Source organism: Centroberyx affinis, unplaced genomic scaffold (assembly GCF_046629955.1).
Source record: "Centroberyx affinis isolate AG114_WGS23_722 - 3 ecotype Tasmania unplaced genomic scaffold, CSIRO-AGI_Caff_v1 ptg007910l_1, whole genome shotgun sequence".
Lineage (NCBI taxonomy): Eukaryota > Metazoa > Chordata > Actinopteri > Beryciformes > Berycidae > Centroberyx > Centroberyx affinis.
In genome coordinates, this window is record NW_027283969.1 from 66,521 (window position 1) to 85,000 (window position 18,480).

The following is an 18,480-nucleotide window of genomic DNA, read 5'->3' on the forward strand; positions in this document are numbered from 1 at the left end:
TTCTCCTTTGCCAAGATAATCCATCCACCTGACAGGTGTGGCGTATCAAGATGCTGATTAAACAGCTTGATTATTGCACAGGTGTGCCTTGGGCTGGTCACAATAAAAGGCCACTCTAAAATGTGCAGTTTTATCTTGAAAAAATACATTTATTAGGCACTGAACTATGGATCTCACACGACTAGGGCTACAGATATGCATTTTTTGAAAACCAGTCAGTATCTGGTGTGACCACCATTTCCCTCATGCAGTGCGACACATCTCCTTCACATAGAGTTGATCAGGTTGTTGATTGTGGCCTGTGGAGTGTTGCTCCACTCCTCTTCAATGGCCGTGCCAAGTTGCTGGATATCGGCAGGAATTGGAACACGCTGTCGTACACGCCGATCCAGAGCGTCCCAAACATGCTCAATGGGTGACATGTCTGGTGAGTATGCAGGCCATGCAAGAACTGGGATGTTTTCAGCTTCCAGGAATTGTGTACAGATCCTTGCGACATGGGGCCGTGCATTATCATGCTGCAACATGAGCTCTGGTGGACATTCCTGCAGTCAAAACTTGAGACATCTGTGGCATGGTGTTGTGTGATAAAAACTGCATATTTGTGGCCTTTTATTGTGACCAGCCCAAGGCACACCTGTGCAATAATCAAGCTGTTTAATCAGCATCTTGATATGCCACACCTGTCAGGTGGATGGATTATCTTGGCAAAGGAGAAGTGCTCACTAACACGGATTTAAACAAATTTGAGAACAAAATTTGAGAGAAATAAGCCTTTTGTGTGCATAGAAAAAGCCTTAGATCTTTTATTTCAACTCATGAAAAATGTGAGCAAAAACAAAAGTGTTGTGTTTATATTTTTGTTCAGTATATATACCAAACCTGACTCCTGAAAGGTTACATGAAAATGTATTACCAAATCAGAATCCTTCATGGAAATCATTCAAAAGCTTGTAGTAACCAGTTTGTCTTTCTCTCTCTTTTTATCAGTCCCCATGTATGTAACATTGAGTACTTTCACATGCACACCAATGCCCTGAATTAGCTTCAGGCAATTGATTACAACGTTTACATGGTTTGGAGTAACGCAATTTCTTTAATAGCCCCGTTTACATATGTTAATGTAATAATCAGTCTATCGCTCACCACTCCATTGCACTGCGGCATGTTGTTTGCTTTGTTAAGACAACACGGCGATACCGCATCTGGTGACCTTTGACATGCGCAGCGTGAAAATGCTGAAGGAAATCCAATTAAGGCATTTGCATGCCCTAATAAATGGAAAGATTGAGCAGAAATCTAGGGGCTGGTTCTACCAACGTGGCACGGCACAAAAGCAATCGCGGGTGCAATTGGTCCCACCAGTGCAAGGTATTTACTAAAGTAGGGCATGCAAATGAGCAGAGGTGCAGATAATTAACTGGGATTGCGACTGCGCAAATATAAGGGCCAGAAATGCGCACAATAGCCAGTTTGCTGCAAAGTAATGATGGGCAGAAGAAGAGCAAATTTCTTGTGTTGGTGGCAGAAAGAAACCCCCCAGAGTCATGGTGAGTGCGTTTTCTGCCACTGCGCCAATGAGACTTAAACGCTGCATTTTTAAGTCAACATACTCATTTAAACAGAATTGGAATTGTAATAGGGTGCAGTCTAATGAGTGCATGTTATGTTGTGTAGATAACTGTGTCTCTTTGATCTTGGAGCCGGTTCCAGAGATGGAGTCGGGGGCCAGTCTCGGTGGAGCCGTCCTGTGTGCAAAGTAATTAGACATGCTTTTCCTAGGTCTTAAATTCTGTGTGTAATCAACAGATGATAAAAGGCCACCGAGTCTTGATAAATCATGTCTGCTGCCAATTTCCATAAATCCCTCGGTGCGTCCAGAACAACCCGTGATTTTTTTGCGCAAATCCCCTGTATGCTGTCTTAGCAGATCAGATGACAAGGTTTTTGTGCCAGTAATTCACTTTGCACTGGCGCAAAATCTTTAGTAGATCCGGGCCGGGTTCCGCTCACTCCGATTATGACCTTACCCCAATTGAATAATCAAATACAGCAATTTCATGGCGATTTCAATAGTCAGAGTATTCAGGGTAGAACATGTGTCATAACCTTGCAGCTCCACCAAAGTGCATAATCAGAAGAATTCAGTTACTCTTGGTGAAAATTTTGACAAAGCTTCAATATTAAAAACCAACGTGTTTTGGCTGCAATATTCATCATAACTACCTTATAAATCTCTCATAATTACAAAATTGTAACCCCTTAATTCCCAGACTTCTTCTTTTGTTACCCTGTAACTACAGCATTGCTATTTTATTAGTATCCCATAATTACAAACTACTTGCACCCTAATTAGCGTGCTGTAAAATAAAGCATTACCATAGATTCAAATCATAGGTTTTAATAGTCGGAGTATTGCCTTAATCGGGGTAAGATTGGATTATTTGTGTGCATGCAAACATGCTGTATTATTGTTTGGTGTTTGCCATTGCATGATATGTCAGTGTCACCGTCTGTCTTCCTCTCTTTATAACTTCTGCTCAGGCATCATCTGTTATTGTCCTGGGGAGACATTTTCCTCCATTACCCAGATTATTTTTTTGTCATACCAAATCTATCTTTCTTATTCCTTGTGTATTTTTTTTTTACATTTTTGATTCCCCATCTGAACTTAATAGGAACAATCACACGGCCTCGGTGGAGCGAGGATATCGATCCCATGCAGTTGAGGTGAATTTGACTTCAAAGCAGGCTTGTTCACCACAGGTTGCTGCCAGTAAAGTGTTCCCATTTACCTCAATTGTGGTATGGAGACATGTTGGCTACAGTCAATTTGGCATGTAATAATAATATGAAGAACAAGATTACTAAGAATGATGTTATAATCAATAAGAATAATAACATTTATATAGCACATATCTAAAAGCAGAGTTTACAAAGCGCTTTACAGGAAGGCATGAAAAAAAAACATTAAAGCATATGGGGAGGAGATAAAAATAGGAGACATTCAAATGAAAATTGGTTCCAATAATACTAAATACATTAAATAGATAAGAAAGGAACCATAAGAAACAACTTAATCGCATAAATGCGAGTCTACAAAAGTGTGTTTTAAAATGTGATTTAAAAAGGAAAAAGCGGCAAAAAAAGATTGATCAATTTGTTATAATTAAAAATTATAATCTATTTGAAAAAAACATGACACCGAGGTAAAAAGCACACAGCGCAATACTCAAATGCTTACCAACCCTTTCTGTGTATGATATGTTGGCCAATCTGTATATATAATTCCCTCAAGCAGGAAAAAAATAAGATAACACGTGTGACATACACTGTGTCACGCATGACATCAATCACACCGCTGTGGCGTGATTGATTGTCATCTAACATAGAACTGAACTGTCAGTATGTGTCACGATGCAGGGAGTGGGAGGTCGCGGAGGCGGCTGCACCCTCTTTATATGTCGGGGGGCGGGGGGGGGAGGCTGGTGCCCCTCTCCCGTAGCCGAACTGCGCGTCCCGCACAAGGACACGGGTTTCCTCTTGGGAGTAGTGGATCAGCTCCGGACTATTTCTCTTCCATCACAAAACTGTCAGAGTGCCATGATGCAGAGCTCACTGCTTTTAAAGGGAAGGGAATGGGATGATTTAATTGGTCATGACTGAAGTCAGGCCCAGCACACCTACTGATAATGTATTCCTCATAATCCAACCTTGTTTCAAACCAGTGATTCTTGACCCTACTCTTAAAATATACTATGGCTTCAGTTGGTGCCCCATCCACATGTATTTGTACTTTTGTACTTGATGCGAACCAATTTAATAGGAATGTAATTTCAATGAAATGAAAGGTTCCGCCTGTGACTCACAATGGGTCTAAGACTGAAGTGGACCTTTAATCCACAGACGGCCACAGTGCTGAAAATGTATTTCCCATCATGAAAAAAATATTATTCAAAACTATCCTCGCTGTTGAGTGCTACCCCATTCTTTTGAATCAACATTTTATAAAGGCTTTTCAGTTCGTGGAGGTCCAGTGGAGAACTGGCGGTGCACAAAAATGGCTAAACATACATCTGGCTGAGGAAAAGAGATATCTGAAAGAGCTAGTCGTGGTTTGGGTGTATGTCAGGTCAATAGGCTAATATAAAAGTGAATAATAGTAAAAGTGAATAGATAGATTTGCCTGCAACCTCACAGCTAATGTGTGTGTGTGTAGACCTGGAGCGGACGATTCATTTGTCAAAGCGGGAATATAATTAAATATTTTCATTTTCTCCTCGTATGGACCTTGCAGCAAAACTATGTAAACATGATTATTTATGTTCCTAATTCTCAGTCTCAGTATTTTACTTGTAAGCCTGTTTATCCATGCTTCCCGATATGAGACCTTGCTTGCCAACTTAATGTTATCATAAAATAAACATTATATGCAAATTAAATAAACAACAAATATGTATTACAGACACAGATGAAGTTCTCTATTCTATATAATCACATGAGGAAATAAGCAGTGAAGAGAATCACCCATCCTTTGTTTTTTTTTATTGAGAAAAACTGAGGTTTGTGTATCCTACTAATCATTCTGAGTGTAAAACTTTAGGCGACATCCCAGAATTTCAGTATTATACTGTGCCTGTCCTTCTTGCACCCACCTCAATCCCCTTACAAATGCCCAATATGTACTAAATAGCCCAAATTGTACCATAATTTCACAATTTCACAACGCAGTTTCACAAACAGTTTGCCGCCATTCATTGTCTATGAAAAGCGAATAACTCTGTGCACATGGCATGATGGGATAGGCAGTGATGCAAACAAGGCCCGCAATGCAGTGAGAGAATTTGATAATGTGCAATTATTATGCAATTGAGCACAACTGTCACGGCTCGGGAACCAATCACATTTGCGCAAAAAGATAGAGCAAAGTGACGCAAAGTGAAGTGGTCGTGCTTGGTCTGCATGTAGGGTGAGTTGTTAAGTGACCAGTTAGGCTGGCAGATTGGCCACTATGCCCGTGGGTGTAATGCAGTAATGCTGCCATCAAGTGTTCCTTGAAAGCTACTAGAGATCGGAAGTACACAACTTTAAGTAAGTCAGAAATACGACATGTTATGCATTCATGCTTTTGGTTGGAAAATGGATGTCATAGCAATGTTTTTTGGGTGGCTGTGGATGTTTTACTTGTAGTCATTGTAGTTATTCTCACTTCCAAGTAGGAACAAATCACAAAAAATTGGTTTTCAGGCAATTTTTAGCGAAATAGCCAGATGGCTAGTTTCGCAAAGCACCTGATGTTAATGTTAACATGCTACTGTTAGCCACCTCCTTGTTAGCCACTACTAACACCTAGTGTGTCAATCAGTCTGTTAGGTGCAGCATGTTCTGACAACATAATAGATAATTAGAGATAAAAAAAATAGATAAAAGAAGATAATTAGCTAACTAGATACTATTGTTGTAATGCTATTGTACTGTTGTTAGCTAGCTAGCAAGCTGGCATTATCTAAACCAGTGATTCTCAGCTGTTTTCATATCAAGGACCCCTAATTTAGTCCACATTACAGCCACGGACCCCCATGTGATGAGATTTTTTTCTCTTGGACCCAAATCTGAGATTATTTTTACTGTTAGATTTGATTTTGTCCAGAATTCCATGACTATCTGTATTGTAGGTAGAGAGATAACAGTGAAACTATGATCAAAATAATCATTCTTCTTCATTCTTTAATTGTGTTAACTTCTTGTAAATGAAATAATGGTGAAGTTTAACAATTCATCAATTTTCTGGGGACCCCCGGGGACCCCTGCAAGGACCTCTGGTGGTCCCTGGACCCCACGTTGAGAACCGCTGATCTAAACACTTACTCTATCAGTGTGATATGAGCAGTTCCCAGTCAAAAACAGCACAGGAATTAACCACGTCTATTCAAATTTGTTGATGGCCAAGTTGTATGTTTAAAAACCACAGAACTGGAATGGATGCAATGGGCCATCCAGTGTTTGCCATGGTGATATAGTAAAGCATAACATTGATAATTATGGAATTCAAGGGGTAATTGCTATGGCATCAAGGCAAGTCTGGGCATTAAGGCCGTAAAGTCTGTCACACTTGCTTGAGCAGCTTGCAACTGAGCAGATGTATCTGTTGCAGGAGTGTTTAGCAAAACTCAACTGAAAGGTGACGTCAGCATTATCAAAGATTGAACTTCTCTTGCTTGCTCTTCAGTGGCATATTAGCAATTCATGGCAGCAAGGCAACAGCGACCTCTTGCCTCAGTGACTTGCTGTAAATCGATTAATGCGGAAGCTAGCCCAACGGTACACAGAAAAAATGGCCGCCGCTCCAACCATACGGTGACCAGACGTCCCGGTTTGTCCGGGATTGTCCCGGTTTCAAGATGGGTGTCCCGAGTCCCGACAAATATCTGTAAAACACTAAAATGTCCCGGTTTTCAACATTCACTACCAAATTGTCCCGGTTTTCACCATAATTAAAATAATAATAATAGTATTATACTTGTTGTCAGCGCTTACATAGACGTTTATCATGTTCTGTCCCGCTCATTATTACCTAACCCAATCAAAAAACATAAACAATGCACCACACGTCTGAATTCAACACTGATTTGTCTGTATGTGTGTCAATCAATCAAGGTGGATTTGTGGATTTCTGGAGACAAAACATCATTTTTCGTTTGCTGAGGCTCTGTCCATGGTGTTGAAATGTGCAGTCACTAGGTGTGCTAAGCCCTGAAATAATTGTCCCCCATCCTGATGAAAACGCCTATGGTGCGTGCATTAGCGCATACATGTGTGCGTGCATGAACGTGCGGTACACTTAAGGGTCCCGGTTTGGGGGTTTGAAAATGTGGTCACCCTATCCAATCATCCAGGAACGTTGCTTTGAATGGGAATGACCGTTGTAACCATTCAAGTTCTGTTAGAAATGCAACCTGGAGCCAAGGACCTCCAATGTGGTCGCCAGAGGGTGTGTTACATCACCTGAAAGCCCTCTTTACAACACACAACTAGTCTGAGTGCAATGTCCCCCCCCCACCACCACCCACCACCCACCACCCACCACCATCCTTCACCCACGCCCCTTTCTGCATAAACTAGCCTAAATGAATAGGCCTACCAGTAATTAATTTGCACACCTAACACATCTGGCACCAGCCTGAGGGTCATATCTATTGGTCTCTATTGTACCAATGGACTGAAAACAAACTAAAACAAAAAGCAAAACAAACGGCGTAAAAGTAATTAGTGTGTGGCGGTATATGTCTGAGGCGGTTTCCGATCGATCGCAGCATTGATCTGGCCAAGTTAGAGTTGTGGTGGAGCCCAAAAGTGATTATAATAGGCAACTCACTGTTACTTGACTGCTGGGCTGTTTGCACCACTATCCACCATCCATCCTGATCTCTCTCTCCTCTCTCTGTCAGACAGCCGCATAGTAGCTCCATCACACAGGAGCCGCCTACAAGCATCTAGTTGACAGTATGAGAGAAACAAAGAGAGAGAGAGAGAGACAAGATGCCTCTGATGTCCCTGAGATCTTCTTCTGAAATTTGTCATACTCATAGTTAATGGATCGTGATCTTTTTGTTATGAGCTTGTCATGTTAACATCAACGTTGTCTTAATATTTAATGGGCAGTGTTGCAGTATAGGCCCGCTTACATACTGTCCAGGACACAGAGGTTGTGCATTAATCTTCTTTATCACGTCATTGTCTTGCCCTGCTCCCCCATTTTTCACTGTCAACATCCACTTGATTCTATCTGCCGGATTGTCAGTCCAGGTAAATACAGCATGCTATCCTAACTTTATTGTTTTTTTTGTACTTTTTTTCTTGGGGCAACGCTTACTGTAACGGCGCTGGCTCGCTCTCAGACGAAGCCTCAGGTGGACACGTGCGAGCGAGGTCGATGAATCGCCGGAGATGCTGGAAATTTCTAGCGCAGCGGGAAATTGATGCAGCGAGCAGGCCCGACATCAGCTATTGGCACAGATGCAGACCGGCTCGTAATCACTGTGATTGTGGCCTACTCCATTTGAATCCATAATGCCTACTCGATCTGAATCTATAATGCAGGAGTGGACTTAATTTGGGGGAACTGCGACAAAAGAGGCCCAGTAGCCCGAGTTAAAAAGATGCATGAGTTCTAGCGCGTGGGGCGGGCTTCTGTAATTTCGCAAATGTCAAATCGCAGGCGGAAAATACTCGCGGAGGGCCTCACTTCTTGCTCGCTTTTGAGGTGAGATAAATACACGCAATTATCTAATGATCTTTCAAATAGCTTCCTTAAACCCCAAGTGGGAGCCGTCTGATCAATGCACCCTATGTACCCTTAGAGAAACTACATAATAAAGAGACACAGCGTTAGCAGATCTCTTCCCTCAGCTGACTCGCACGTATTGATCTGCAGGGAAGCGCGCGGGTCGAAATTACACAAATATTACATTGACATTCCGCAAAAGGGAACGGAGTGGCACATCACTGATCTTCCCAGGCAGAAATAGTCCACCTGTCGTCGCGGCGGAAAGACAGCGGTGACAGAACATGATCACAGTGTCTCGACTCCTAATGAGAGTATCTCCTCCTCCTCGGTGTGCAGGGGGGGGAAAACTGAATAGACGAGGCTTCCGGGCGAGGGCAGAGTGAAAGACGGATACAGACGTGTGTGTCAAGCTGTCAGGGTTTGTAGACGTGCGTGCGTGTGTGTGTGTTCGTTGGTGGGCAGGCAAGGCGTAATTGATGAATGACAGAATGAGAAGATCTGTTGGGCGAGTGCCTTTATGGCTGTGGGCTTTATTACATTTGATTTGTATAGATTTTCGATAGATTTGGAGCCCATAGAGACAACATTGTGAAAAAGTTTAAGTTGGCCACCTTTTATGCTGGTAAGTTAGAGATGAAAGGAGTTCTCAATTCTTCACAAATGATGTTGCTGATGTTAGTGCAGTGATTCTCAACCTTTTTCATATCAAGGACCCTAATTTAGTACACATTAGATATGATTTTGTCTAGAATCCCATGACTGTATTGTAGGTAGAGAGATAACAGTGAAACTAGGATCAAAACAGTCATTCTTCTACATTCTCTAAATGTGTTAACTTCTTGTAAATGAAATAATGGTGAAGTTTTTTTATTCATCAATTTGCTGGGGACCCCCTGGAACCCTCTCAGAGACCCCTGGTGGTCCCCAGACCCCACGTTGAGAACCATTGTGTTAGTGCATATTGGTAAAGGTGGACTTCAGTGTAGCTTGTGAGTAACAGAAGTCATCCCAGTGTAAAAACTAAGGAAATTAACCTAAAAAAACCCAACAGAAACGTGTATTAATTGTAGCATTTGTCAAAAATGCTTTCTCAAAAGAAAGGAAATTCAATTGGTCATCACCAATGCTAACTTCAGCCTGCTCTCCATCAAGGTGTATCGGTACAGACTTAACTGATAACTGCTACAGTCCTATAGCTATGTCTACTGTCCTATAAACAATCTTATATTTTCCAGCATTAAATACTACGGTGCTATGAAGTGCTGTTTATTTCCAGTATAATACACTGAGAAAATGTTATATAAATCAAGTAGTTCACGTGCGGGGGTGGTTTTATTACAAAATCCAATGATGAGAAATGTTCAAAATCCTTGAAACGCACATTTATTATAAAATATCCCTTGTTCAGTCCAATTTGCAATTAAGACTTCTAATTGCATGTACCATGAAGGAAATTGCTCTGTGTAGTTAACAATTGGTACAGCCGGAGCTCAAATTGAGAAACGATGAGGAAAATTAGTACAACCTGCCTTTTACAGACTCTCATAGCACATGAGAGGGTGGTTGGTTAGAAATGATATTAGATCAGGAATGTTGCCGAGATCATATCTGGACCGATGGCTACGGTTACACTTGAGTACATGAGTTTTGAGATCTGGGAGATGGGATTTTGTGAGATCGCATCGCTGTGTGCCCACGCTTCACCTGCAAATGGCTGCCATGCATCACCTCTACCTGTATTTATTTAAGTGTGTCTCTCTCCATCTCATTGCTTGTATGCACATGGTGGCTAGATTGTGTCCCAACTAAAGTGTATTCATATCACAGCATGAGCCTGATCACTTTCATATCTAGTTGTGAAGATCTAATAGAAATGTAAGCAAAATCTGATTTTTGTGCATCTTTAAAGGAGACCTCCTCCCTCAGATACTTTGCTTTGTTGTACCCACTTTCCCTCAGCCTGCTTCATATACTTCTTCAGTTAATGGTTTCCTACGTTTACCAGAATGCCTTTCAGCAATCCCAAGAGAAGGGGCATGAACTTGTTGCTTTCATTCAAAGGGGGGAGTATAGACATATAAATGTAGCTAGCTAGTCAACTAGTATGTGAACATTGAACACTCAAAACCCGACATCTTCTAGCTGCATTGCATTCTCTTTGAGGCTAATGTCAGTGGAGAAATTTGTCTCTCTGCCTCTTCTATGATGGATTTCTCCCTGTATGATTGTTGAACGTTGTTGCGAGATGTTGAGTCTAGAAAGAAGCTCTCGCTCTTTGATTCTGCGGGACTGACACCAAAACCTGACGTTTACCATTGATGCTTTAGATGGCTGAAAACCTTTCTGTGATCAAACTCAATTGTAGCTGCGCTGGAAACATCTTGATGTGATGTCATATCATCCACGCTTGGCCAGCTATGCATTGGAATAAAATAAATACGGCACCACAATACGAAATGGGCCCAGAAATGCAAGGTGCACTGTCAGTAGCTGTTATTTTTAACAGTGTTTTCAGATGGATTTTTCCTTTATTGCGTCCTGGCGTGATCAAATGTTAAAGTCACATTTGAAACAACAAGTGTAACTGTAAATAAAGTCGGCCTGTCAGTGGTTCTGAATATACTTGTGCAGCTTTTTGTTAATATTGGGCAAAACTATATGCATTCATTTTCTGAGACTAGTCTATGAACGCAATAACAAGAACACAGTTATGTTTGTATAAATCCATCCAAACGCCAATCCATACAAGGCTGCCGAGAAAATTATTGAAGTGATACAGAGCCTGCTGCAGCCTCTCATTATTGTGGGAGAATTTGATCATCGTGATTTGAAGTCATCACTGCACAGATTATATCAATATGGTGCCTGCCCGATACAGACAAATAAGTCTCTGGGCTTGTGTTGTGAATAAATAAAAACTCCTTTTAAAATCTAAAGCGAGGCTCCGCGGGGGTCGTCTCTAACAGAATGTCTGCGATGTGATGCTGAAGCGAGCCAGCATTAACCAGGCGAGGGAAAGTTAACACCACTCAATTTAAAGACGATTTAAGCTCCATTCTGGACTTTTTCCTAAATACATACACAGAAACCCCATCTGAGAAGACAGCAGCTGTTAGACACGACTTCATATAAATTACCGAAATGTCAAAGCTAGTTGAGTTGAAGACCAAAACAGTCATCCTGATACATTCTCTTTTTACATTATCTAGTGCAGTGGTTCTCAACCTTTTTGGCTTGTGACCCCTTAAATCGAAGCGATGCCTCCACACAGGCTGCATATGCAGAGTGGCGAACAGTTCACCCACAGAATGATTTTCCTTTTTCAGGTCGTTTCATCCAAAATGATCTCCCGACCCCCCGGGGAGGTCCGGATGAGAACCACTGCTCTAGTGAGTGAAATAATAGCGAAATTAAATTAAATTAAAGTATTCCTCATTTTGTTGGGGACCCTCTGGAACCCGCTCTAAAACCCCTGCTCTGCAAGTAATAAATGTCAGTCTTAATTTAGCTTTGAGGGCAGAATCCACTAAATCCTTTAGTCCTTTAGTGGGAGAATGTATATTCTGGAAGAGAATTGCTTTATTTGATATGACCAAGGCCGTGATCGTTAGACGTTACAAGATTCTTAGTTTTGTATTGGTTCTCGTATTTCCGTTATTTCGTATTTACTGTGGTTTTAATGGGCTTTGTGGATTCCACCGAGCGTGATGATAATTGTCACTGAAAAATCAACACTTATTCACACTGGAAGCTTTGGGATCCACTATCTTAGACCATAGGAATGACATGAAGTGTTTAATTCAATAGCATTCCCTTGAAAGTTTGCACTAATGGCTTGGTTTTTTTTTTGACATTCTGCAATGATTCTGCTATTCCCACCAGGGTGCTCCAAGTGTGTCCCCAAGTATGTATAAACCTTATGTCAACAGGTAGAAAGGCTTGCTGTTCAGCAAGAGAGCTCAAAGCAGAAATTCAAAGGGCTACACTGAGATACAAGGAGAAAATTGAATGGGAATTTAATAGCCAGGGGAGTGAGGGAAAAGGAGTCATTCCTATGTTCCCAGGGTCCTATGTTCCCAAGGTCCTATGTTACCAGGGTCCTATGTTCCCCAGCTCTATATAGCACATAATGGGAACCTGAAAAAGATGTTCCCCAGCTCTGTATTCGCTTACACTTCTAGATGTGGTCTAGTTCCATAGCACCTTTCAGCTGTTAATTATGTCTCAAATGGCTTTTTATGGTGTTAACTATTTGTTGTGTACTGTGAAGTGCAATGTCTATTTTGTTTGTTGTCTGTATGAGTTGACTTGGTGGCAAATGAGTTTCCCCATTGGGGTTTAATAAAGCTGTCTAATCTAATCTATGGTTAGTTAGGGTTAGGGTTAGGATTAAACATCGGACCCTGGGAACATAGGACCCTGGGAGAGCACATATGTAGAACTGGGGAACATAGGACCCTGGGAACATAGGACCCTTTGTCATGTTCCCATTATGTCCCATATAAATCAGGGGAACATAGGACCCTGGGAACATAGATACGCTCCCGTAAAAAATGCATGTCAAAGCCAACAAATCAGTTAGCTTGAATGGGGTCAATACTGAAATACTAACCAAGATCTGGTAGATCAGCTCAATGCATTATACTTAAAATCTTCTGCTATGATGTCCTTATCTTACACTTATTTCTATGATGCATAAGTATTTTGGTGACAGTGTTTGTTAGATTGGGTGGGTGCTGTGCCTTTAACCCTTCTGGTTAGACGCTTGTACCGTTTGCAATGGGGACATTTAAGCTCGTTACACCGTCGCACCTATTGTAAGTCGCTCAGGATGAGAGCATTAGCCGAACACCTAAAAGGTAAATGTAATTGTAAATGCGATCCTGTGTTAAGCTGCCTTTTTTTTTTTTTCCACCGGCTCGCCTGGAGGATCTTGTATACCGCCGGTTTTAGAAGCCAGCAGTAGACAGACACGTCCTAAAATTTGCCGATGATTCAGTCGTTCTGAATGTCCTCCAGGAGAGTGACGCAGACCGTTGGCCCGGGTTGGAGGACGTTTTGTGAGGCGGTGTGACAGCTGCTCCTTAGAGTTACGCTTAAACAAGACCAAGGACATGAGCGCTGCCTTTCTGGAAAACTAAAAATTGCCCCTACCCGCCGTGTCACGCTGGAGCACGGTATCGAAGTTAACAGTGCCAACAACAGCCACCGACAATGAACATAACATTGAGAACGTTGAGATACAGTGTAAAAGGGGAAAGACATTGAACTTCTATTTCTAATTTATTTTAAAGCAGAACATCGAAATTTAGTCACACCTAATTGAATGGACTATGTTTTTCATTCTCTTAAAGCCATTTTGACCTAAAGGCTTCTGCTTAAATGCTTGAAATTAGTTTCTTAGACAAATATAAATAGTGAAGTTGATGCCTATGTATGAATTTCTTTCCAAAGCCTTTGCCTTTCCATCAAGGCAAAGACTGAATACTTTAAAGAACCTAAAATATAAGATAGTTTTGATTTGTTTAACACTTTTCTGGTCACTGCATAATTCCATTTGTGTTATTTCATAGTTTTGATGTATTTACTGTTATTCTAAAATGTGGAAAATAGTCAAAATAAAGAAAAATATGGTGTGTCCAAACTTTTGACTGGTAGTGTATATACACATCATGTACAGTACATCCTATACTATGTCATATACATACTTCATATACATCATTTACTACATCATATACATACTAAACATCATATACTATGTCTTTTACATATAAAGTCACTAGTAAATGGGCAGGTTGGACTAGACAAACATGGAAAGTGACTCGGTGCTTTGCATGAAATATTGAGCTTCACAAATGATGGAATCTTCAAAATGAATAAATTCCAACCACCATGGAGTCCTACAAAAAGGAAACAGGGTTCACACACACACACACACACACACACACACACACACACACACACACACAGATTTTATTGAATTTGCAAATCAAAGGTGAAGTCTACTGTTTGGCTCGGTGAGAAAATTAAACCTGAGGTAATATGCGGATAGTGTAGCAGCAGTCCTGCGTTTGCTTGGTCTGTACATGTATTTGCTTGTGACACATTTACGGTGCAGGTCTATCAATATTTTATGTGGATATTACAGTATGTTTCTATATGTACTGTGGCTGTGTTTTATGTACTAACGCTTACTACAGCTCAGCGCGATTTCCCCCAGGGTGTGAAATTGAATTGAATTGATATGAAATGGTGACAGATCTATGTTGGATGTGTCTCATTTTCGTCTTTACACTCATGACGGGATGCATTCCACCCTGCGGAGAAGTAGGTGTTGATTGCATATGTATGTGTGTGTGTGTGTGTGTGTGTGTGTGTATTGACAGCTACCGGACGTTCGTTTCAGAGGACGCGGGCCCCAACACACTTGTTGCCACGGTGCTGGCCAAGGACCCAGACGGCGACGGGATCACGTATAAAATCACCATGGGAAACGAAGAGGGCAATTTTGTCATCGACAGCCAGAAAGGTCAGATGTGTTGGATTTGGACTTATGTCTTGTCCTTCCTTTCTTCTCTTCTATCCTTATTTCACTAACTGTTTAGCTTTTCTTTTCTACTTCGTCTTTCTTCACATCCTCAGAGTTTCCCCTTAGTTCAAACTTATCCCCGCCAGTAAAAATATTTAAGGACAAGGAAGATGTGAAGAGTTCAAAATGCCAAATCGATACCAAAACAATCATTAGGGCAAGTTCATCTTTCAATGTCTTTTAAAAATAAAGAATCCACTCTGTCAAATTGTTATTTTGTCAACCATTAACTTAAATAACCTGCTGCTCTTTAACCCTTTTGTAGAATTCTTGAATGTGGCTGCAGTTCACTGAGAATCTTCAGTTTAATGAGTGTTTTCTTACTCATTCCAAACAAACAGCTCTATCTCAAAAACAATAATTACAAGTTGTTTTCACTTTAAAGAGCCCATTTTCCTCTTTACTTTGGTACCAAATATCTGGCAAAAAAATAAAAAAATCATGCATAGTTTGTCAGACTGCATTTAATCCAAGACATTTAACACTAAGTGCGCTATTTCCATGTATGTGCACTGCTTTTAAAGGGGATGAGAGGAGCTGATTTGATTGACACCAGCTCCTATACCACATAGGTCTACTGCTACTTTGTTCCTCCAAATACAAAGAATCGGGGAAAAAATCCACAAAATTACCACTTTGCCAGTGCAAGGTCGCTGCACTTGATCTGTGCAAGCACAAAATCTGGCATATCTCTATGAAAGTGTATAAATAATTAATTGAATTCTTTCTTCAGATGGTACAAAGAAACTTTATCACTTTATTGGCGTAAGTCTAAAAGTCACCATATACTGTAAAAGCAGTTTACAAAATGAAAAATTTCATAAGGCAACGAATCATAGCGTATAATCACATCCTATTTGTTTTTACTTAGGTGTAAATCATGCAAAAGGGATACATTTAATTATGCCAAACAAGCTAAATATTCAATGACAGATTCAATAAAGACTAAAAGAAGAGAAAGTCACTTCAGGTCGAGTATACAAGTATGCGATCCACAACATTTATCTCCGTCTCCTTCCTCTAGTGTCAAACTGCACAGCATGACAACAACACTGATCCCTCTTACTTTAACGCTAAGCTTTCAAAATACAAGAGAAAACTTCCCATACTTCGTCCCCACAGAGAAGTGTAATGAGATCAGACAACAACAGTCGCCAAACGTATATGGAGAAAAGTCGCCGTAAGTCTTCCCTACGGACTCTTCCATGCACTGCCTCCCAGAAAACAGAGTCCATCTCGGGCAGGGAGGACTGGGTAGATCCTGCTATGTAGTAAAGTTGACTGTTTCTTGTTGTATCGAACAAAGAACAAGCAATTTCAATCCAAAAACGTTGAACCCAGAAAAACTACACAATGTCAGTGTCACCATACACATTTCACAGTGCCGTTTCATCAATAACAACCATAAAGTTCCCCATGAAATCAACTCCCATTCGTTTTACCTCCTGGAAATCAGTGTCTCTTTAATGGTGAGCTCATGCTGCACCAGTGGGGTAAAATACATTTCTAACTGTCAGATTTTTGGACAGTCCCGCCCCTCCACACCCCTCCCATCAAATAAAACTGCTTTTCTCTCCCTGACTGATATTCCATTGGTTTAGACTTTTGAATGATCTTCCACTGCATTATGTCCCCGCCCCAACATCCTGTTTCAACAGGAGATCCATCAAATCAAGCAAGTAAAGATGCCCTGTCTTGATTTTCCATTTGCGATACATTTTAAGTGATTGGGAAATGATGGGCGCTCTTGGAATATAGAACTCAAGACCATTACATGATATAAATGTCATACTTAGACCACCGGTTCCCCCTATAGACTAGATGATCTGATTAGATGCTGAAGCACTTTGCAGCATAAATTTGCATATTAATAAGGAAAAATAGTAGGACATTAGGCAACTCAAGTGCCTCTTGTAATTTTGTGCAATCTGGTATTTCACCTACGATAAATTAGCCCCGAACACTCCGCTGGGAAACGGTGGTTTTCTTTCCCCGGTTTTTGCCGTATTTATATAAACTTTACCTTCTGTAATTTGTCAAGCGTGCCTCAGAGGCTCGCGAGAATACGCTTTACATTCCTAACCCTCTCTCCTGTTCTGCGACACACACACGCGCGCCCGACCAGACTTTCCCTTCGCTGCGAGGAAAGCACGTGGAGGATATCTGGGTCCAGACGGGGGTCACATCGCCGAGACGTCGGCCTAATCAGCACGCGGAGGAGCGTTTGTGCTTTTCCCACCGTGTCTGCTTCCTTTATTACAAAAAAAATGCCATCGGAGGTTTACAGTCACGTCTTCTGAGGCTCGGTGCCGCGGAAACTGGGTTAAGGATGGAGGAGGGGGGAGGCGGCGGCGGCGGGGGGTGGGGGGGTGGGGGGGGTTCTCGGAGTTGAGGAGGGACGGCGGCGAAAACTAATTTCATAGCCGTTCGACCCTTTTGTAAATTGCCACCTCCGCCGCATCTGCATATCGCATTAAAGGGTAATACGATGACTTTTACAAATTCAATTACTCAAAAACTTCAAGGCGCAATTTCCTCTGTTCACTAGCAATGACATTCACTGTCAGCTGATAGTGGCGGCGGCTTTATCGAGCCGGGGAGAAGACTTCCAGCTCATAACCAGATCCCATCGGCCAAGATCAGATGATGAGCGTAGTCCTGCTTTGCCATTTAGATCATTTGGTCCTTAATTGCTCGTGCATTAATTCACATGATCAAAAATTCCCCCCCGTGGATATGTCGTTATAGGTTAACTTTTTATTTATTAAGTTTGCCTAGTCAAACTTTAGGTTTGCATCGAAGTGCAATTTAGACACAAATGAAACTTTTCTGTCTAGTGGGTGGACAGCGTTGTATCAGATGCCGACATTTTCTTTATTATTGTATGTGCATGCTGTCTGCAATGTGTCATTATGATCTTTCCAAACTTATTATTCACGCCAATCCACAGGATGAGTGATTATTAGCATCTATTGATGTAATAAATCATTCTGTTGTAAGATAATATCCAGCACTGGGCAAGTTTATTCGCCGAAAAACCACTGCGGCGATACAATACCAAGAATTATCAGATATCTGTCTTATTCATTAGTCCTTATGGATAATTGGAAGTAGGTTTTAGCTAGATAGGTTGAAGTTAAAGTGAAATAAGCTGTATTAAAGGAATAGTTCACCCAAAAATGAAAATTCTGTCATCATCTCCTCCCCCTCATTGAAACACAGGTGAAGTTTGTCCATATAACACACAGGGAGGCTGCAGCACAACTCCATAGCAGCCTTCTCCAAAACAACTGAAGTCAGTGGGGACCAGTTCTTCAGAGTTCCAAATAGACCTACAGTATATTTACACCATCATTTAGTGCAAATTTTAACTACAGCTGATTGATTTGCAACAAATAATGGTGTATAGGTCTTTCTATTCACAGTGTGATTGTTTGGCTGTTTTTGTTTTGTTTTTGTGCTGTTTTTGTTTTGGAACTCATTATACATGCAAACCACTGGTGGGTCTAACTGCTGTGCTTCTGTATGACTACCATCATAGCACATCCTTTGTAGTAATGGGTTTACAGTAAATCAAAATTGACCACCAGTCATGTACATGCAT

General features: G+C 41.2%; 1 protein-coding gene across 1 annotated transcript in view; it reads left to right on the plus strand.

Moving 5' to 3' along the window:
• LOC139639905 (neural-cadherin-like) overlaps positions 1 to 18,480 on the plus strand; it is a 143,110-nt gene that overhangs the window by 44,753 nt on the left and 79,877 nt on the right. The window contains exon 7 of the mRNA XM_071514058.1: positions 14,674 to 14,816. Within this exon, the coding sequence (XP_071370159.1) occupies positions 14,674 to 14,816 (143 nt within the window). The remainder of the gene's footprint in view (positions 1 to 14,673; positions 14,817 to 18,480) is intronic.